Raw genomic sequence first — 23572 nt, forward strand, 5'->3', positions numbered from 1 at the left:
TTTTGGCTATCTAGACCAGCCATTCTCAGCAGGAGCCATATTGGCCCCCTTGGGGGCCCTGGTGCATTTAAAGGGGCCCACCGACAGAAAACTGTGAGAAGGGGAGCCCCAGGGGTTTATGGGGGCCCTGGTAAGTGAACCAATGAAATACCCAAGCAGCAACCTTCATTGGAGTCGATAGTTTCCTTCCTATTTATAATGTCTTTCCAACACACCATTTTAATTTGGCGCACCTGGTAAATTCATTGCGCTCCTCCCACACAGCTTCACTTCAGAGGCAGTCACGAATCAGACTGCACCGGGTCAACGTATTCAATCAAGGCTTCTCGCATCCGTTATCGCCATTCTTCATTCTCCGAAGATCAGCGTGTCTTGCTAGGTCTTTTTTAGCCTAGTAACTTTAAAGTATATGTGTTTCAATATATTATACGTTAAGGTAGGTTGTGAAAAGTGTTTATTACTGTATATGAAGTCACGGGGGAGGGGGGGGAAATCCCTGGCTCCGGGTGACATCCCTATTAGAAAGGGGAGCCCTGGAACCTGAGAAGAACTCCTAAAGGGGCCGAGGCCAAAAAACGGTTGAGGATTACTAATCCAGACTAAGGACACAGAAAACCTTCCAGAAGTGGTGGGTATGAGTTCAGGGTGAATGATGAAGTCAGATATTAATATTGGTTGTCTTTTTTAAAAAAAAAATAATGATTTGGTGGAATTAATGGGACCAAAAAGTGATAAATAATCACAGACGTAGCAAGTTTCATAATGTTTTGAAGGAGTTAACGGTAGAGATAATGGATGTGCTGTTTTCCATCTTCCCAAATACCATGGATTGTGGAACAACCCTCATGGAATTTTAAATATCTTTAATAAAGGAGGAAGAGATGAAATGGAACACCAGAGAGTTTATTATTCATGGTGGTATATGCTATAATCGACAAAGGAAATGACGACAGGATATTTTGTTAATAGTCATAGGATTGGGCAAACCAACATGGATTTACAAAACATGCTTGCTCCTTCAACTTGTTTTTTTTTAATTTCAGGATTGTACTGTAAGGAGCATGAGGACTGATGGATTTTGCTTTCACAGTTTGTTAATGAATCAATTTAATGTCAAGTCTAGTGAAATATAAATTATTGATATCAAAAAGATTTTAAGGAAGCATCAAATATGATTAGAAGGAAAGCATCACTATCACAGTTGAACTTGTTACTTGACTCAAGTTCTGTTGCCAATTCTTTTTATATATTAAAAGGAAAATCCATTGAATATTTTGCATTCAGAAGCTTCCTGTTGCATTACCTTGGGATGCCCACATTCCTTATGGATTTTGTTTTTTAGATCCAGATTGCCCTGTTGGCAGTTTTTGTTTTGTAAACCTTTGATACTAAATGATCATACCTAATTGTAGACAGCCGCTCTCTAACCCCCTTCAGACATTGGAAACAATTGTCCAAAACTCCAGGAATCATAAACAATTCAATGGAAGAATCTCCATCATTTAACCTCCTTATGTGTACCTTTTGCCACCCAGACTTGTGTCCATACTTGGGTCATTTCAAGCTAACTTGGGTCATGGTGGTGAGGTCATTTCCCCCCTTCACAAACACAGCCAATGCTTTCAATGTGGTGTCAGTTTTACAAAATGGTGCGTAGCCAGCTGGTGGCGTAGTGGTATCGGCACCAGACTTTGAGGCAAACGGTCCTGAGTTCAGATCCAGCAGGCTCCTTGCTAGATTGAGCAAAAAAAATGCTGCTCAGTGCGCCACATGGTGTGAAAAGAAACAACAACAAAATGGAGCATAGGAAAAGGAAATAAATGGCAGTAAATATCAATCCCTTCAAACCTCTTACCAGAGAGTACTAAAGGGGTGAAATACTGATAGTCTCACTGGCTATAATGCTGAGATGGTTAACAGAATCACGGGTGAAGTTTGTTAGCTTTAGGACAGTCCTTTTATATTTTGTGCTAAAACTATTCATATTTCTGCTAGTTTTTGATGTTGCGCACCAACTATTATGACTTTTACAGAAACTCCAGAAGAGACGGCAGAGTCGCAGTGAGTTCCTGGTGGTCACTCCTTCAAAGTCCGAAACTCCTCGAACACCTGGGAGTGGTTCAAAGAAGAGAACACCACGCAGGACCCCTCGCAGCACAGAGGGGAGGCTCCGCGGGACCCCACCCAGCGGGAGACGCACTCCTGGCAGTTCAAAGGCCAGCTGGAGGGATGTTGGCCCTCCAGGCCAACTAGGCAAGGATGGGCTCCCTTTGAGAAGGTCGATTAGATCTGCTGCATTGAAGAGTCCCTATGGCACACCGAGGGTCATTAGCAGGCAAAGGTACAACCAAACAATCTAGCTTAAATGGAGCAGCTAGACGTGTGTGTGAAATGCATCAAAAGTGGTTGAGGACATCTTGATCAAATATTTTGAATGAAAGGAATTTGGGGCCCCCCCCAAAAAAAATTGACATTTTATGCGGGATGAATTTGTGCTGTAAATATTGAAGCAATAAAAAGCCTCGCTGTGTTGGCGGGGCTTGAGTTACAAGGAAAGATTAATTAGGCTGTGTCTTTTCCCTGAAGTGAAGGAGTCTGAGAGGTAACATGACAGAGCTATATAAAATTGTGAGGCATAGTCAAGATGGGCATCCAAAGCAGGAGGATATGGACTAAAGTTGAGGGGGAGAATGTTTGAAGGGGATTTGTGAGGTAATTCTTTTCACATAGTAATTAAGGGTGGTGGGGGTAATGTTCTAGAAGGACATCTCAGTGAAGTTGGTGGAAGCAGGATGAGTAACAGGGGCATCTAGACAGGTATTTGAGCAGGACACAGAACCACACACTATTGCCTCTGGTAATGTTGCCAGCAGCACTCAGTAGGTGAAGAGCTGGAATCAGAAGGGTCATTATAAAACAGTTTAACTTGAGAGAAATAGCACAAAACTGGGAGCACTCATCGGGACAGAAAGTGTCTGTGGACAAAGAAACAGGGTTAACAGTTTTGTCATTGACTTTCCATCAGTTCCTATTTCTTGGTATTTGCAGTTCTGGTGAAAGATCAGCTTTGTCACCTGTGCATTGATACACAGTGAAATGCCAAAGCAAATCAGCAAGGATTGTGCTGGACAGCCTGCAGTGTCAGCACACTTTGGAATTTGAGAGGAAATTGGAGCACCCAGAGGAAACCCACATGGTTACGGGGAGAACATACAAACTCCTTGCAGGCGGTGGCACTCTAATGGTGTTATGCTAGCTGCTACACTGTGTGCCACAGCAGTGTTTTCAACCTGGAACGTTGCTCCTGTATCTTTTCTCCACAGATGCTGCCAGATCGCTAGAGGTCTTGCACAAAGTTACTTTTATTCCAGATCTGCAGTGTTTTTTTTTTTCTTTTCCCAGAAGTTTTTGTTGCATGTTATCTGCTGGACATTTCCTTTTGTCACAGTAGTCACCTTGGTCCATTTAGTTAAACTGTTGCTGATCTGGGTAGCTCGCCATCACAGATCTGTGATCACACTGATCACACACAGTTTCTGTTTTAAATAGTAGCATTTATTTCATAATAATGTTCAACCAAACACAGTAGGAAGGAGGAAAAGATAGATTGCATCCTGTTGTTTTATCTTGTACAATTTGATTGTGTTATCTATTGTTCTGCTCTTAGTGCCTGATTTCGGCAATGCTGGACCAACCCAGCATCTACAAACAGGAAAAAATAGTGGCATTGTTAAATTAATCTTAAATCGTGTAAAGAACAAATATCCATATCCTGAGTGAGTAAATCATATCTGTGTTTATAATGCACTCCTGTTCCTGTTGTGCATGCTGGCCCCATGTATTACTGCTGGACAATGTGTTCTTCAGAGAAAGAGTCCAATACAGTTTGAGTGAGCACTCTGTATATCTATCTAACCTGAACTCTAATCTCATTGGCGAAGCCCAGGACCAGAGATGTGAGGTTTTCTGACATGCCCATCATTATCTGCCCCCTAAACCCCCAGCCCTCTTTATCAGGTATCTAAAGAGGAGTGCAAGACCTTTGGGCACCTAGAAATTAAGGATGCACTAGGATTAATTGGTTCACTGATCAACATTTGCAATTGGTACCGTTTCTGTTTTAAATAGTAGTATTTATTTCATAATAGTGTTCAACCAAGCACAGTAGGAAGGACAAAAATATAGATTGCATCCTGTTTGGCTTTTAAAATAGATTTATCAGTGTCTGAATTTCCTAACGCATTGGAATAGGCATTCCTCTTCAGGGCCGTGGCTCCACTCCCACATTCCTGCTAGGAAATCAGATCACTGAATGAATTCCAGGAAGTCCACTGGAGGACTCCTTCACCCTGCATTCGATAGGTTGCTTAAAAATTGTTGCTCATGGAGAATGAAGTTTCCTGAAGAAATTAATCTTTTGAAGGTCATCAGTAGATTAACAAAACAGCTGCCTTTTACTTGACTTTCTTTCTTGATGCATCTTAACATGATAAAAGTATAAAGTTTTTAATCCACATAAAATCTGTATGCATTATCTGTTAACAGACAGTTTGACCGAGATCTAGAAACTGTGTCCTTTGGAATTGGCCAGTTAAAACGTCTGTCCCAGGTTTTTGATGAAGCCATTACCAAGGAAGAAAGGTACTGCATAGTTAATATACATATTTCTCAAATTATCTCTTCTCCACCCCCTCCCCAACAATTTATGCTTTTATATATTAATTTTATGAATTTGTACAGCTTTAAGACAATGGTCCTGACACAACTGCCCCATCACACAACAGCTGAGTGAAAAGATGAGGGTTTAGCTTGAGAATATAAAGTGGCATTTTTAAAAATGAAAAGTAACTTTAAAACTGATGATCGGAGAAAATAAGATTAAGAAATTAAAGACTATCTATAATGGATCTCACTCTTAACCCTCCATCTAAAATGGGTAACTTGTGCCAATGCCTGTGTAGTGGTTGTGGTTTGTTGGTTATCTTCAGGCATACAGTGCTTAACTAATTCATTGGGTTGAAAAAATCCGTAAACAGGAGACTCCACTTGTGCTCAACCTCCTGGTTGTTAATGGATAATTTTAACATTACTCTGGCTCCACTAAAGATTCCACAGATTTGAGGGTGGTTAAAAGAGAATATAAAAGACACTAGTTTAATTTACCCCTGATTCATTGATTGTTTGTAGCATTCCTTTAATACTGTGCACTTCAGCTCCTCATTACCACAGCCTGATGACATAAGAATCCCTCATTCTTAAGATAAAATTCCCCTTAAATGACATCTAAAGCTCTGAGACTATCTTTGTAACTATAGTTATTTACTGTTGTTTTTTTTTTAAATCTTCATGAAATTAATGGGAGGTTACTACAAGTTAATTTTAAAAGAAAATGCTTCACTTCTGCTTGTATGATTATCATAGCGATGATGGCCCTTGTTATTGGCCCACCTTAAAGCATTGTACTTCATCTATTCTGGCATCTTGGAGGGGTCATCTAGTCAGTGTGGGTGAAGAAAGAAACAGGAAGGGAGCAGTCACTCTATTTCCTCCTCCCAAAAAAAGATATTGAGCTGCAGATAGAAGCAGATTTTGGAAAGATGAAAAAAAAATAACAGGGTTGTTGTCATGGGTGACTTTAGTTTTGCTAATACTGAGTTGCAACTCCTTGGTGCAAAAGAATTAGATGGGGTGGAATTTGTTAGAAACATAGACATAGAAACATAGAAAATAGGTGCAGGAGTAGGCCATTTGGCCCTTCCGGCCTGCACCGCCATTTATTATGATCATGGCTGATCATCCAACTCAGAACCCTGCCCCAGCCTTCCCTCCATACCCCCTGATCCCCGTAGCCACAAGGGCCATATCTAACTCCCTCTTAAATATAGCCAATGAACTGGCCTCAACTGTTTCCTGTGGCAGAGAATTCCACAGATTCACCACTCTCTGTGTGAAGAAGTTTTTCCTAATCTTGGTCCTAAAAGGCTTCCCCTTTATCCTCAAACTGTGACCCCTCGTTCTGGACTTCCCCAACATCGGGAACAATCTTCCTGCATCTAGCCTGTCCAATCCCTTTAGGATTTTATACGTTTCAATCAGATTCCCCCTCAATCTTCTAAATTCCAACAAGTACAAGCCCAGTTCATCCAGTCTTTCTTCATATGAAAGTCCTGCCATCCCAGTAATCAATCTGGTGAACCTTCTTTGTACTCCCTCTATGGCAAGGATGTCTTCCCTCAGATTAGGGGACCAAAACTGCACACAATACTCCAGGTGTGGTCTCACCAAAGCCTTGTACAACTGCAGTAGTACCTCCCTGCTCCTGTACTCGAATCCTCTCGCTATAAATGCCAGCATACCATTCGCCTTTTTCACCGCCTGCTGTACCTGCATGCCCACTTTCAATGACTGGTGTATAATGACACCCAGGTCTCGTTGCACATCCCCTTTTCCTAATCGGCCACCATTCAGATAATAATCTGTTTTCCTATTTTTGCCACCAAAGTGGATAACTTCACATTTATCCACATTAAATTGCATCTGCCATGAATTTGCCCACTCACCTAACCTACCCAAGTCACTCTGCATCTTCTTAGCATCCTCCTCACAGCTAACACTGCCACCCAGCTTTGTGTCATCCGCAAACTTGGAGATGCTGCATTTAATTCCCTCATCCAAGTCATTAATATATATTGTAAACAACTGGGGTCCCAGCACTGAGCCTTACGGTACCCCACTAGTCACCGCCTGCCATTCTGAAAAGGTCCTGTTTATTCCCACTCTTTGCTTCCTGTCTGCTAACCAATTCTCTATCCACATCAATACCTTATCTCCAACACCGTGTGCTTTAAGTTTGCACACTAATCTCCTGTGTGGGACCTTGTCAAAAGCCTTTTGAAAATCCAAATATACCACATCCACTGGTTCTCCCCCATCCACTCTACCAGTTATATCCTCAAAAAATTCTATGAGATTCATCAGACATGATTTTCCTTTCACAAATCTATGCTGACTTTGTCCGATGATTTCACCGCTTTTCAAATGTGCTCAGGAAGGATGCTCGACATAATGAGTAGACTAGGCAATGGAATTAGTCAGGTGACAGCTTTTGATGGGTGAATGTTTTGGAAAAAGTACCCACAATTCCCTGACCATGGACATGAATAGAAGCAGACAGTATGGGAAAGAATTTAATTTGGGAAGCAGGATTTTGATGCTATTAGGCAGGTACTTGGACCTTAAATTGGGAATGGATACACTCAGGGAAATGCACGATGGAAATGTGGGGTTCTTAGTAGGGAGCACTTGTATGCGGTTCTTAATTGTCTGCCCCATTTGAGTCAGGCTTAATGCGAGATGTGGAACATAGAGAGAAAACAGGGAATTATAGACCGGTTAGCCTGACGTCGGTGGTGGGAAAGATGCTGGAGTCAATTATAAAAGATGAAATTGCAACACATCTGGATAGTAAATAACAGGATTGGTCCGAGTCATCATGGATTTATGAAGGGGAAATCGTGCTTGACTAATCTTCTGGAATTTTTTGAGGATGTAACTATGAAAATTGACAAGGGAGAGCCAGTGGATGTAGTGTACCTGGACTTTCAGAAAGCCTTTGATAAAGTCCCACATGGGAGATTAGTGGGCAAAATTAGGGCACATGGTATTGGGGGCAGAGCACTGACATGGATTGAAAATTGGCTGGCTGACAGAAAACAAAGAGTAGCGATTAACGGGTCCCTTTCGGAATGGCAGGCAGTGACCAGTGGGGTACTGCAGGGTTCAGTGCTGGGACCGCAGCTGTTTACAATATATATTAATGATTTAGATAAGGGAATTAAAAGTAACATTAGCAAATTTGCCGATTACACAAAGCTGGGTGGCAGTGTGAAATGTAAGGAGGATGTTACGAGAATGCAGGGTGACTTGGACAGGCTGGGTGAGTGGGCAGATGCATGGCAGATGCAGTTTAATGTGGATAAATGTGAGGTTATCCACTTTGGTGGTAAGAACAGGAAGGCAGATTATTATCTAAATGGAGTCAAGTTAGGAAAAGGGGAAGCACAACGAGATCTTGGTGTTCTTGTACATCAGTCACTGAAAGCAAGCATGCAAGTACAGCAGGCAGTGAAGAAAGCTAATGGCATGCTGGCCTTCATAACAAAGGGAATTGAGTATAAGAGCAAAGAGGTCCTTCTGCATCTGTACAGGGCCCTGGTGAGACCACACCTGGAGTACTGTGTGCAGTTTTGATCTCCAAATTTGAGGAAGGACTTTCTTGCTATTGAGGGAGTGCAGCGTAGGTTCACAAGGTTAATTCCCAGGATGTCAGGACTGTCATAGTCGAAAGATTGGAGCAATTGGGCTTGTATACTCTGGAATTTAGAAGGCTGAGAGTGGATCTTATTGAAACATATAAGATTATTAAGGGATTGGACACACTGGAGGTAGGAAGCATGTTCCCATTGATGGGTGAGTCCAGAACCAGAGGCCACAGTTTAAGAATTAGGAGTCAGCCATTTAGAACGGAGTTGAGGAAAAACTTTTTCACCCAGAGAGTGGTGGATATATGGAATGCTCTGCCCCAGAAGGCTGTGGAGGCCAAGTCTCTGGATGCTTTCAAAAAAGAGGTGGATAGAGCTCTTAAAGATAGCGGAATCAAAGGTTATGGGGATAAGGCAGGAACTGGATACTGATTGTGGATGATCAGCCATGATCACAGTGAATGGCGATGCTGGCTTGAAGGGCTGAATAGCCTACTCCTGCACCTATTGTCTATCTAGTCAAGAGGAAGAAGGAAGCATACTTAAGTTTTAGGAAGTGAGGATCAGACAGGGTGCTTGAGTGTTAAGCTGGTCAGGATGAAGCTTGAGAATGGACTAATAAGCTAAAGGGGATATGAGAAGGCCTTGGTGAGTTGAATTAAGGAAAATCCCAAGGTGTTCTACATGTGTTTGAAGAACAGGAGGGTGTCTAGACTGAGGGTAGGTCCAGTCAGGGATAAAAGAAGAAATGTCTGGAATCAGAGGTAGGAGCGAAGCTTAATGAATACTCTTTCTGTGTTCACCATTAAGAGACCTTGATGAAGAGTTGAGAGTAAAACGGGTTGGTATACTGGAACATCTTGAGGTTAAGAAAGAGGATGTGCTGTAACCTTTGAAAAATATTAGGATAGATATGCCCTGGGGCTGGATAGGGTACATTGCAGGTTACTGCAAGAGGTGAGGGAAGAGATTGCTGCACATTTGGCAACCATCCTGTGTCCCATTGGCCACAGAAGTAGTGCCAGAGGACTGGAGGGTGGCAAATGTTATTCTTTGGTTCAAGGAAAATAATAGGAATAGCCTTGGGAATTACAGACCAGTGAGTGTTATGGAGGTGGTGGGCAAGCTATTAGAGAGGGCTGAAAGAGACAGGATTTGAGTATTAGGAGAAGCATAGTCTGACTATGGATAGTCAGCATGGCTTTGTGGGGGCAGCTCGTTCCTCATGAGCCTGATTAAGTTCTTTGGGGAAATGGCAAAACATACTGAAGGTAGAGCAGGTGATGTGAATATGGATTTTAGTGAAGTAGTTGGCATGGTTCCCAATTGTTGGCTCATTCAGAAGGTCAGCACGTATGGTATCCATGGAAATTTGACTGCATAGACACAGAATTGGCTTGCCCATAGAAGGCAAAAGCTGGTGGTAGATGGAACATATTCTGGCTGGAGATCAATGATCAGTGTTGTTTCACAAGGGTCTGTTCTGAGACCCTTATTCATTGTGATTTTTATAAATAACTTGAATGTAGAAGGGTGGGTTAGTAAGTTTGCAGATGACATAGAGGTTGAAGCGGATAGTAAAGAAGGTTGTCATGGGTCACAATGGGACATTGATAGGATGTAGGACGCAGTGATGGGCTGGGAAGTGGCAGATGGAGTTGAACCCAGAAAACTCTGAAGTGATTTAGTTTGCAAAGTTGAACTTGAAGGCAGAATACAGGGTTAATGGTAGGATTCTTAAAAGTGTGGAGGAACAAAGGTTCTTGATATCCACATCCACCGATCCTTCAAAGTTGACATGCAAGTTGATAGGGTGGTTAAGAAGGCGTATGATTTATTGGCCTTCATTAGTTGACGGATTGAGTTCAGGTGTCATGAGGTAATGTTGCAGCTCTATAAAGCTCTCAGTTAGAATACACTTGGAGTATTGTTTAGCCTGTTTGCCTCCTTTATAAGGAGGATGTGGAAGCTTTAAAGGGTGCGGAGGAGATTTGCTAGGATGTTGCCTGGACTAGAGAACATGTCTTGTGAGGATTGGTTCATTGAAGTAAGGCTTTTCTCTGGAATGAAGAAGAATGAGAGGTGTACAAGAGAAGAGACATAGAGAGTGGATAGCCAGAGACTTTTTCCCCAGGCATAACTTGTAGGTACTTGGAGGAAAGTACAGGAGCATGGTAGTGAAAGGGTTCTTTTGTTGTTTTTACACAGGATGTTAGGTGCATGGAATGTGCTGCCAGGGGTGGAGATGGAGGCAAATACATTAGGGACATTTAAGAGACTCCTAGATAGGCACACAAATGAAGGAAAAATGGAGGACTATGTGGGAGGGGAGGATTAAATTTTTGGAGTGGGTTAAAGGGTTAACATCTCATTGTTGGCCAAATGGCCTGAACTGTTCTATCTTCTATCTTATTGCTTGCTATCAATCCAGTTTTGGTGTTTAAAAAATTACTAAGTTTTTTTTTGTTTAAAAATAACTTCTCAAAAGTATGAGTCAGTCCTGAAAGCCCCTATGAGGCCCCATGCCTTGGCTAGGTTTGCCATATAACGGAAGCTGAATTTCCTGTCTCTTGTCTGCACTGATTAAGCAAGATGAGAACTCTCAATAAAAGGCAATCTGTTCTCCGAGCGGTGCCTTGGATTCAGTTTAAACAAAAATAAATCTGCATGGAGGAATTGTTTTCTTGTTTAGTTATCCTCGTTGGATGAACTAATGAGTTGAGAGGGAAGGATGTGTGAGGGAGATGAAGGAGAAGCACTGCAAATGAGCAACGTGAGAGGGGGATATTCCTTTAATCTTCTGATTGTGCAATATCAATTTTTGTAAAATTAATTAAAAATCCTAATCTCTATTTCAATCAATAACATTTGGCAGTAGTTATTCATATGTTGAAAAAGAAAAGTGAAGCAAGTGGGAATATTTAAAGCATCCAATAAATGGGGAGTGCAAGGAAAGAGTGGTTCTTTACAAATGGCAAAAACTGAGCTTTTTTTGGGTGGGGAGAAAATCCACTTTTGTATGTTAAGTATGATGTCAAATTCACCTTTGTGATAGCAATTATATTAGTGCTTGAGTTGACTATTGACATCAGAGTATTAAGGATGTACTACATGGAGACAAATTCAATGGTCAAAAGTTTTGTTCAAGAGGATTCTGAAGTAGGAAAAGGAATACTTCTATAAAGCTGGGAGAATAACTACCATAGCTTGCCAGAAAACTGGAGCTACACAAGAGCCCATGTACAAGGGAACACCAAGCATACACAGGGCTGTCTTGGTGTAAGGATTGAGTCAAATCAAAGGTTTCAAAGGTGCATTTAATGTCAGAAATGTATACAATATACATCCTGAAATTCTTTTTCTTTATAACAGGAGTGCCCCAAAGAATAACAGTTAAATGTTAGAACCCCAAAGCTGTTCCTCCCCCCTCCCCCCAAATGTAAGCAGCAGCAAAGTGACGATCCCCCTTCCCCCACCAGTTAAAAAAAAAAGCATCGGCGCCTCCCACCGAACACTCAAGCGTGCAGCAAAGCATCTAGAAAAACACAGACTTGCAGTCCCCTCCAAAGACTACTCATTCACCTGGTAATTCGACATACCACAGGCTCTTTCCCTAATAAGGGAAAAAGAGGTGTCCCATTTCACAGCAAGGAGGAGAGACATAACAAAGAACTCGCTGATTTACGAGGTTATAGGTCTGTTGCGTCGCTTTTTCCAAGCTCTGCCCAAAGAACTTGGGTCGCTGGGCACGTGGCCAGCTTGCTGCTTTCGATTTTCCATCTCACATGACACGCCGATTTGCTGCGGAAGCACCGACCTCAAGTCTGCCCGCCTCCAGAGCCACAAAATCCCAAAACCCCAAAGGCGTGCTAGTCTTCTAGGCCGCATCCTTGGTATGCCAAATAGTGGCCATTCGTGAGACCCTGAGAGCCCACAAGGAACCAAAGTCAGTGGGTAAATCCAGTGTGGGATTTTGATCCAAGGAGGAGAATTTTGAATAACAAATTGCTGGGTTGTGAGCTTGTGTAGTGTGGTGAGTCCAATGACGTGGGTGAATGAGATGGCACGAATTAAGGTATGGGCAGTAGAATTTTGAAAATTTGTGAAGTCTTGGATAATAGCAGGTATCATTCAGTTGATAAAATAGCAAACCAATTGAAGGAGAAACAAATGGATGAGGTAATACTGAATATATGAAGGTACTAACTTTCATTAGCTGAGCTGTAAAATACCAAACGGGGAGATTATGGTCCAGATCTATGGAAATATTGTTTAGGCCACAGGTGTATAGAATTGTGTGTCACTCTGGTCCCCACACTGTAGAAAATGTGATTGCTCTGGAAAGGTGCTGAGGAGGTTCAAAAGGATGTTGTCTGGGGTGGAATGTTTCAGTTGTGAGGAGAGGCTGTGTTTGTTTTCCATGGAGTAGAGTTGGGGGGGGAGGGGGTCAAACATTATAAAAGATGGACAATGTAAGAAATTTTCACCAGAAACTTGTTGAAAACTGGAGGACAGAGGTTTAGGGTTGGGGTTTTTAGTTCTAGAAGGAACCTATTGTTTTCCAATGCAAGTTGTGGCTGGAATCTGGAATACATTGCTGACTAGCTGGTATCTCTCAACATTAAAGTAGAATACAGGTGTTAGAGCATAGAACAAGTACTGGTAAATGAGACAATTCATGGTCGTGTGGACATAGAGAGCCTGTTTGTGCTGTATGATTCCCCATCTTTTGTTAGCCAGTTCACTTAATAACCAGAGCAGCTGCCGGAAGCCCACCCGGCCACAGAGTGCAAACTCCAGACATGGGCAGCACTGGGGGTTTAGACCGATCCTGTCTCATTGGGACTGTGAGACTCTCACTGCCTGCAACACAAATGTGGTGATGTTAACAGCAAAAACAATCACAGGGGTGTTGATGGGCATGTGTGAGAGACAGCACGGGCTGCAGGAGAATCAGGAGTGAATAGGACTAATGGGCTGCATACCCTCCTCATGTTTGAAGCTGGTATATACAATCTAATAAAGAAAAATAAGGTGATGTGATTAAAGTCTGTTACAAGCCTGGTGGCCCTTCAGGCCAGTGCTTCTGCCGGTTTCCGTGGTGTGAAGCGACTGAGAGTACGAGAGCGAGCCTGGTGGCCCTTCATGCCAGTGCTCTGCCGGTTTCCGTGGCATGAAGCAACTGAGGGTACGAGACTCCCCTCCCCCCAACCCCCCACCGGATACGACGCCAGTCTATCGCGAGGTTAACCCCCAGCATTTTTGTCGGTACCCATTCTCAGCTGGGTAGACTGGAGCATTGTGTGATTAAGTGCCTTGCTCAAGCTGCCTTGGCCGAGGCTCGAACCCACAACCTTCAGATCGCTAGTCCAACGCCCTAACCACTTGGCCACGTGCCACACTATGTGACTGCATGACTCAAGTTTAATATTAAAAACAGTAAGTTTGAAAAGGAAGCAACACTTCAAGTTCAGTTATCTTTGGCTGCTGAGTATGACATCAAGTGATGGTGTTCATTTGGGTAGTTAGCATTATCAGGGCACAAACATTGGGAGGGGCAGTGTGACTGGGCAGTGGTGATAAGTGAAAGTAACTGGACGCGGAGCCATTCTGCAGTGAGAGATTTAAACGATGCAGAGTTCAAATTCTTCTGACCCTAGAAGCCTCAGCACAACTATTTAAGTGATTTGTAATGAAAATGCACAGTAAAAGTAATTCCCCCATGCACCTTCTGTCTCCATGTTTCTCATTGTCAGTTCTTTTAATTTGGGTTAGAGGGGAATATAAAACAGATAAAATGTTGGCATTTGATTTCCTTTGTTTTGTGATTTCTCACATGCTTATTAAGCATGGGATTGTTACTGGAATCCATCTACATTTGTATTTGCATTTAATTTGCTTATTCAATACCAGTGTTTCTATTTTGCTGTTCACCTTGAATTATATTTGTGTATAAATTTGGAATGTACATGCTTCAGTGCTTTGGACAGGAATTAACTTTCCCTTTTACGTCGAGAGGAATAGTTTATTTCTATTAGGTAATTAAAGCATTCCAAAAAGACAAGGAATTTGCAACCAATCCAGAAGATAACAGGTGGTGTCATGCAATTTAGTTTTTAAAAACTATCATATTGCACATGCCTGGAGAAAATAACAATTAGAAAAGTAAATCTCTAGCTGACTATAATGCCATGCATCAGGGGATCTGAATGTGGAGATTCCTTCAAGATGAATGCAAGCACAAATTGTATTATCTCAAGACTAAAACTCATACTTGGAAGATTTGGTGGTGTACTCCCTGTCTGGATTTAACCGCAATGAAATATTCAGCAATTAAGATGAGGATTGAGCTAATTAACATGTCAGTCAAAGTATTTTGAGTGGGTTGGATTCTGTTGCCAGCCAGCTGACATCTTTGTTATGAAGATGAGTCTTTCATTTAACCTAGAAATCATCAGTCAGTCGACTTCATCTTAGTGCTCCCATAACCCCTTCTCAACTCAATTGATTAACTTGCACTAACGACAAAAGGCTACAGAACCTTCTTGTATGATTAGAGTTTGTTCACCTTCAATCTGAAGTTTGTTTTTTTATTTGATTACCTCATGTTGTAGGACGATGCCAATGACATCACTCAAGAAACAGCACTTTTCCACCCCTTCGTCCTCCCCACCCCACCCCTGCCATTTTCATTTTGTATGAATTGTTCTGAAAGTAATAAGTGTAAACTCTGATCCCTAATTTAAATGTTACGTTGGGGGGGGGGGTCCAACTCCATTCTGCCATTTTAATTTGGCTGCCTATTTCTTGTGTGAGATCAATGATGTCCATTTAACTTGCTCTGACACTTGCCCTGTACTGTGCATGCTGAAGTGTAGCAATTTTCCTCCATCTGTAGAACACCACCCACTGAAGAATATGCAGGATGCCAGCTGTTCTCCATTTCCAGAAAGATGGGCAGAGCATCTCCCCCCCCCCCCCCCCCGCCAACTCTGTATAAAAGGATTTCTCCTGAATTCTTTGTATTTGGTCACCCCATCAAATATTTTCCAGAAATATTAGTGTGCACAAGAGGTATCTTGTTGCCCATTAATGCCTTTTGATTAAGGCATGCTGTGGACATGGGCAAATTTTTATTTGCAGTTTTGAGTGCTTGTGATTACCCCACACAGTTCTGTAAACTCGTCCTCTCCAAATCCACCATTTCAAGAACCTAAGGAGAATAATCTCATGATTAATATGCATGTGTAAAAGCTGAGAAGGGAAAATCAAATGCTAACAATTGATCTCAATATCAGCTCAACCCTCCATTTCTCTTGCTTACTAATTGGGAGTCCTGGTCCATTATGAGTTCAGGTAAAACTACATGATTGCTGGTCCTTAAGCTGGGGAGTAATGAAATGTGAGCCTATCTATGGCCATTTAAACTGGAATTTCATTTGACATGCCCTCTAGAAACTGGGATCTGACAATTAAGCTGCATTGAATGAACTCCAATGAAAAGAAAGCTTTTTAATGTTGTTTAAAATCTTTTTTCATTGTTTAATTCAATTTTCAAGGCTACATGTTGTTCCATTCTTAAGACACTGATTCTCTAGGATATGTATATGGGGAATGAGCCCTCTTTAGGGGATGCATCATATTTGCCACGGTGAATTCTGATCATGCACTGCTAATTCATTTATCTTCTATTCATCATCAGTGATGTAACACTTTCTCTAATTGATGACTGAAGAAAATGGAAGAGAGGTAATGTTTGAAAATTGGTATCCAATGTTTGTTTATTCAATTTGGTAATGACTGCAAGACGCTGAAGGCTTTGCCAAAACACACTGCATGGTGGCAATGCGATACGAATGGGGTGACCAGGAATAGTTGCAATTTTTTATCTGAATTTCAAGATATCAATGGTCGCATCCCATTCTTAATTTTAAAGATCATGTGGTCAATTGAACTTGCTAATTCAGTAATCTACTTGCAGTTTGCTGATTTTGTGTTTGATTTTAATCCTTTGAACAATTACTGCTTGGACCATCCAAAAGCACTTGTGTATGAAAAGAAGCATCCTAATCCTTACTGCTGCTGTTAAGATACTGAAACCTGGTTCAACCAAATTAATTTCTAAGAAGAAATATAAAATTGTCTTTCTAATTTCACAATTTTCATTTGAGTGCCTACTCATTCATTTTGTAGGTATCTCAGACAATATTCGGTAGTTTTTAAGCTTGTGTGCTTGCAGATCCCAGTGTTAACAACTTAATGTCTCGCAACATATGCTTATGTTTTAAATGGCAGCTGAACTAATACCTGTCACAAGGCAGGCTGCTAATGGCACATGCTACAGGTTTCAACTTAATCAATGCTTAGAAATGCTCGAATCGTCTCTTGGTCCAAAGCATCTCCCCAATAAGTGTCTTCTCTCCCTTTCCAGAGCACAAGCAATTGAAAACTACTATCAAGTCATGTCAAAGAACCTGCAGATGTCAAAAGCACAGGCTAAGAAATTGTTGTCTTCATCTGTCAGAAGAAGAACAGTAAGGCTTTGCTCTACTCTCACCAACTGGGCAGATGAGGCTTTAGCAAGTATAACAGAGCGGAGAAGAGAATTGAACTGAGCGTCAACTGCCTGCGATTGCTTCCATTTTGGATTTCTGCCCCGAAGTTTCCAAGAGGAAAACAAAATGACATAATCCATTCCTTTTCTGCTTCTGTCTCATCGTAAATACAGTATTAGGGTATAGTTGCATAAAATTCCATTTTATAACCATGTTGGCTTTGGTATATAAAAGTACTGACTTGTACGTATTTTAGCTTATTTCAAAGTTTTTGTTCTTGTCCTCAATGGAACTGGCTATCAAATGTGAATGCAACAGCATGCTGGCTGATAACATAGTGCCAATTTAGTGCTAATCAACAAAGACTAAATTTCTTCCAAAGCGTACAAGTGAAGTTTTGTTGTCTCAGTAATTATTAGTGTTAATCCTGATATGAAGGTTTTCAATGTTCATAATTAATTTTAATATACCCTGAGGCCCTGTTAATATCTTGACATCCTGCAGATTCCTTTTACCAAAGATAGCAAAATGACTTTTGCAGATAAAACTGAAGTTTATTGTATATCTTGCAGATAACTTCCTCTGTTTCCAATTCTGAATAATTTGTTTGCTGCCCTAGGATCAGAATGGCTTTGGAATAATCAAATGGAATATTAAGTATTGGAATCAACTGTGAGGTTTCCACACTTAAGTATTCACAAATCTTCCAATTCATTATCAGTGCGAGACTCCAGTATTTTCACAATTTTGTCATGTTTTTATTTAATTGGGGAAAATTAACAGCTTTGGAATGTCACGGAGTATGCTATTCTCTACATGTACAAGTGGCCTGTTTGTGCTGTGGTTTTGTAAGGCTCTCAGCTCCTGCCGTGATACTTAAATTCAACTTTTGCATTTGTGATGGTATTGAATTTGCTGATCACAAAGTTCTAAACTCCAAAGTTCCTGAGCCCTATCGGATATACTATAGGTTGTTACAGGCACCCTCACTAAAGGGAGGTTATACTGTAGCCACTCAGTCTACAAAGGTTAGTTCACTTCCCTGTTCATCCTCCATGGCGTGTTTAGCTGACAATACCCACTATTTGAGTGGTGGGTGCTTCCTCTATGAAGGAGAAACTTCCAGCTAACAAAGTAGTTTAGTTTAAACATAGTACATTAATTTTTAATGATACACATTTAAGTTTAGTTTGTGTTAAAACAAATAAAAATCCTCTGAACTTCCAATCTTAAAAAGATTTCCAAAACACAGGTACAATTCCTGTAAGCTGAAAACATGCAAACACATCGTTCATCACAGAACCCGAAGAAATGTATTCCATTTTATCATGTCTTTGCCATGCTTTTTGATATGGTTTAACCATTCCTAATAGCCTGACTGTTCTCTTACATATTTGTACTGTTTTCCTCCCACTTTGTTGACTTCACACAAGTGCTATTCTTTCAGATACCTTTCTCACATGGGTGGTCTAAAAGCTTCTGGGGACAAAGTTCCCAAACACCCACAAATGATGCCGCGAAGCTGACTCCATGCACATCTTCCAACCATCCATAGATGAGCTATTTGATGTGCTCAGTGATGGTATCAATTTAGTCTCAATCTGGAGGCCCTCTGACTACATAGCCTTTTAAAGAAATGGTAGTGGAATAAGTTTTTATATATAAGTTATCAGCTTAGTATGTGCTGGGGTAGCCACCTTTCTGCTTGTGATAAGTCTTTTGCCATTGTATACATAACTTGCAAGATGTAGTAAGACAGATTAAGTCAAAAATATAAACCATGATAGTATAATGCCATCATTAGCAGTGAAAAGGAAACTTTTTTTTTTGGTTACTACCAAAACCCTGACCTCCCTTACCATAGTAAAGTCCATCCCTGCAGTTTGTTTTGCTTGTAAATTAGCCAATTAACTACCATAGCAATGTAAGTGGCCTGGAGTATCTCCCAAGATGTGTAGCACCTGTTTTATTGGTTGAGTCCATAATAATTCATAAATATTCTTCCATGTGAAAGGAAAGTAGTGCAAACACACAGCTAACTTAATTATCAAGAAATATCAATATTAACATCAACATATAAATTGGGACTGGTTCTGTCATATTTACTTGTTTCAGACGTAATTCTTGTGCTTTAGCCTCTGCAAATTAAGCTAATTGACTCCCTAAAAGAGGCTCCTGCCTGTAATTGAGTGGATCTTTCTTCCTGGATTTTCATTGCTAATCCATCACAGTATCATATTTGGGAATGGTTCTCTGAAGGATGTGCTACATTTGGTTGTGGAGATGATGAACCTGCATCTTCCATAACAGGTGAGGATTGTAAGTCATGTCTCTTAGAAATGTATTCCCACTTTAAAGCGTCATCTTGTAAAAGTGTTTGCCATTTCCCATATCTAGTTATGATAGCTCTCCATTCATTTGTTGGTAATTTGCTATCATTTTCTTGAAGTTGCAAACTCTGCATAATTGGTATGTTCCTTTGCAGTGGTCTCAAAGAATACCACAGTAAGCCATCATTACCAGGCAGTAAATTTCTGTTCTACTGGGGTGAAATTGAGGTTTGGTGTATGTGTCCTTATTATAGCAAACGGCTATGGTGGTTTTTGAAGAAACACAAATTTGCAGAACGAAATCTTAAGTCTCTTGATTGGAGATCTTTACTTGCTGGAGTACATTCATCAAGTTCTCTAATGCCCCGATCTTCTGAGGTAAAAGCATTCATTATTTTCCGTTGTACATCTGTTGTATAATTGTTTTAACAATTGAGCATAGTCAGCCTTGAAAACTCTGGCATAAGAATCAATACGCCTAAGGATGATTGTAAGGCCTTTGGGGTCTTTGGATATCCCATTCAAAATTTTTTCTTTGTCTAGATTCGGGGGTTAAACGATGTCTCTTATTTGGTAATTACCATCCATAGGAAATTTACTTCTGTAATAGAGTTGAGATTTTTAAATCCAAATGCAAGATTTGTGTTTTTTAAAAAACGAGTAAATCCTTACAGTATTAGTTGTATTGACTTTTGCTGGGCTGAATTAGATTGTGTTTAGTCAGGCCAGCGTAAACAGTGACCAATCGCTGTTGTCAGTCAGGTTCCTTACGTCAAACATGGGCGAATTAAATAGAGATGGTTGGAATGTCCCACTGTTTCTGGCATGGAAGGAATGCATCCTAATTTGGTCAGATTAAGGTCAACCATCCCACAGTGGTTAGGATGTTGCAAATGGTTGTAATATTTGTACAAAAATATTTCAAATTCCCTCATTGTTTTATCCTGAGCATCTAGCTGTTTACAGTATGAATCCAACAGGAAGCATCTTGGCATCTTGTCATCTTATTAGAAGCACTAGTTTAGTACAATCTGGTGTAAAGATTTTAACGCTATTTCTATTGTTAGTTAAATCCTGAATATTTGTCTCTCACTCTCCCCCCACCCCCCCCCCCGGTGATCTGTGCTGCCCTCTGATTCTCCAACCATGTGCTCACCAGGCTCACTACCACAGCCACATATCCTTCCTGGGAACTTGTCTTTGCCACCATCTTGTTCCACCTGGCTTCCAGATCCATTTTCAGGTCTCTCTGTTTGGACCTATCAATTGACTGCTCATTTCGAATTCTATGTGCCAGCCTTTCTGCTATGTGGAGCTGGAGATGCCCAATGCCCCTGTCACTCTGTGACAGCTCCGAGCCCCCTCTCCTCCACCTGTCATGGGTGCCTCTGACATTTTATCCTCTGCCGGATCCATGCCTTCAACCACTGGTTATTCACCTTTCTCGCATCCTGTAAAATGGAAAGATCACCCATCCCTGGACTGCAGATCCCGCTGTCTCCAACTCCAGTCTTGGATGCCCCCAGACTGATGCCCCCTTGCTGCCTCTCGCTTGGACCTCGATTCAGTTGGACACCCCCGGATCATGGATCACGCTGACTTCATGCCTGGCCCCAACTGCCTTGGGTGCCTCCAGACCAGTGACACTATTATCACTGACACTGGTTCAAACAATCCTGAGCATATCCAGATCCTGCAGCCAAGGTCAGTTCGTATGACCCTTCAGACTGCAAATTGCTTGGCCTGTAGCTCTAGTTCCAGCTCCAAGCTAGACCTTAATGCTAGCACCTCAGCAAGTGCCTTGTCTTTGCCCCCCCACACCCGCCTCAGTGAGTTCTGCTGCACCATGATATCGAGCTCTTTGTATGTCACCTCCATCTCCAAGCCCATTTCTTTGACAAGAATTCCACACCTTGCACTGATGACCCCTTGTCCCATCTTCAACCTCTCCTTGGGCACACTGTTCTGGTACTCTGCCAGCTCTGGGTATTTTCATCTCAAATTGCTGATGAGACATCAGCTATCCTTGTCTTCAGCACTCCTTTCTCCTCCTCAAACCTTAACCCCCCTGAACATAAGGGCACTCTCTGCTCTGTCCACACCAATGCCATCCTTGCTATTAAACCCACAGAGAAAGGGGGCACACTGACCTCTACCTTGCTGAGGCCGGGCTGCAACTCTCAAGACACCACTTCATACCTACCTCTCAAAGAGGACCCCACTCCAACACAATCACTGGCTTGTTAATGCTGGCGAACTCTCATCCATTGCCACCAAATATTTCCTTTGGCCTGCACTGCTCAGTTCTACTTCCAACCCAAGATCCACAAACCAGACTTTCTGGATAGGCCTATGGTCTCTGCCTACTCCTGCTGCGCTGAACTAGTGTTCTCATCCCCCTTCCCTTCTTCCCCCTTGGTTCAGTCCCTTCCCACCTACATCTGCGACATTTCTCATGTCCTCAATTTCCTCAGTACTGTCCCTGAATGCCTTGTATTTGCCATGGATGTTCAGTCCCGATACACTTCTGTTCCCCACCAAGAAGGCCTTAAATTTCTCCTCTCTTGACAAGAGAAACAATGAATTCCCCTCTACCACCAGCCGCCTCCTCCATCTGATAGAACTGGTCCTTTCCCTCAGCTCCTCTCACTTTCTCCAAACTCGAGGGGTAGCCATGGGCCCCAGCTATGCCTGCCTCTTTTTGGCTATGTAGAACAGTCCAAATTCCCAGCCTAGCCGTCCCTGGTAATACCCCCAACTTTTCCTCTACTACATTGACAACTGCTTTGGTGCTGCTTCGTGCACCCATGGTGAGCTTGTCAATTTCATCAATGTTGCCTCTTGGTATAATATGTCAAAGTTGGGTGTCAACAGTTTTGGGTTTGCTGACTGTGAAGATCTTAAGCCCTAGCCAATATAGACAGCTCTGGGTACCCTCACAAAAGGAAAGTTGTACTGTAGCCACTGAATCTTGAAAGGCTAGTTAACTTCCCCTTTTATCCTCCTAAGTTTAGATGTCAATATCCCCTATTTGATCTGCGAGGCCTGCCACCCGATGAAGGAAGAAATACTTCCAGCTAACAAAATAGCTTTAATTGTGTTTCTTTATAGTTTAAAGTTAGGTGCAATTCTTAAAACACTGAAATCTCAGCAGATTTCTTATAAAATATTTCCAAATTACAAATGATTTCTGAAGCACAGGGTTTCCAAAATGGGTACAGTTACTTTAAACTAAAAAGACATTCCAATGAGTTGCAGACAGGCAAGATATCCATCGCAGAAATTGGAAGGCAAAGAAATGGATGCTACTCACCCCATCTTTCTGTCAATCATCTTTATTCCTTGACCATACCCAGCATTGAATGCCTCTAACAATTTATACTGTTTTGTGTTTTTTTTAATCCACTTGGTTGACTTTACATGTGCTATGTTTTATACCCAGATATTTTTCCTCACTGGTTGAAAAGCTTCTGGGATAGTGTTCCCATACAATTAAAGCTGTAAATGCTGACACTCTGCGCGCGCACACAAATATTCCAACCACTGATAGATGAGCTATTTGACGTGCTAAGTGATAGTATCAATCTGGTCTGCAAGCCTCCTTGAACTTAATAACTTGGGCCAAGTTGTCTTGTTTGATACAAGTCCAATTAACATAACCACATTGTCTTGTACTGCAGCTCCTGAGTAGGCAACCTTGTGCTGTGGGCCATCAGTTTGTGCTCTATAGATAGCTGTTTGCAAAGTTATATTAACTGAAGACTGGCTCCCATTATGACAAGAAGCTGAACAACGAATATTGGTTGGAAGTTTAACTTCCTCAAAAACAACTTTCTTCTCTAGAAGTTTCAGTGGCTATGTTAGAGACAGTAATATCCATCACATATTGAATTAGTTGCAACAACCATTACAGTGCTATAGTGTTTCTCCTATATATGCTTTCTGAACAATTACTGTATTCATTTTCATAAGCAGTATTTTATTTTAAAATGTCACGCGCTTTCAAAATATATTGTTGGTTAATTATATTATTTGATTAAATATTCATCAGCTGAAACAAAGATGAAACTTGAATAGTTCTTTAAAAAACATTTGACCTTTCTTGCCCTTCATAATTGCCTGGAATTGTAACAAGGCAAAGTAAGTTATTGATACAGGTGGTGACTTAAAGCATTTCTGTAAAGGTCATAAACTTTACAATCAGAATTGGAAATCTGGTGACTTTTTTTAAACCATTCTGTTGGACTGATGTGGTATAATTAATGATGGAGACTGAATGTGACACAACACCAATTATTCTGGGGGCAGGGTCAAATTGTTGGGGAATAATAAGGTTTATTTCTAGCTAATGCATCTTCCACCAGCTCCAACTACTCTTGCACCAATTACATTATCTACTTTATTATAATTATACTTTTACCTGGAA

The 23572-nt window shown here is 41.4% G+C and overlaps 1 protein-coding gene across 2 annotated transcripts in view; it reads left to right on the top strand.

Annotated features, from left to right (window-relative positions):
* The window catches only part of LOC140187810 (protein PIMREG-like), a 31719-nt gene extending 8522 nt beyond the window's left edge, over nucleotides 1-23197 (top strand). Inside the window, exons 2-5 of one of the 2 annotated variants that reach the window (XM_072243580.1) lie at nucleotides 2034-2341; nucleotides 4546-4641; nucleotides 15964-16010; nucleotides 16693-16772. In XM_072243580.1, the coding sequence (XP_072099681.1) occupies nucleotides 2034-2341; nucleotides 4546-4641; nucleotides 15964-15994 (435 nt within the window). In that variant the 3' untranslated portion in view covers nucleotides 15995-16010; nucleotides 16693-16772. Of the gene's footprint in view, nucleotides 1-2033; nucleotides 2342-4545; nucleotides 4642-15963; nucleotides 16011-16692 lie in introns of both variants that reach the window. The other variant, XM_072243579.1, reaches the window with a different exon arrangement.
* The last annotated feature ends 375 nt before the right edge of the window (nucleotides 23198-23572 follow it).

Source organism: Mobula birostris, chromosome 25 (assembly GCF_030028105.1).
Source record: "Mobula birostris isolate sMobBir1 chromosome 25, sMobBir1.hap1, whole genome shotgun sequence".
Classification (NCBI taxonomy): Eukaryota; Metazoa; Chordata; class Chondrichthyes; order Myliobatiformes; family Myliobatidae; genus Mobula; species Mobula birostris.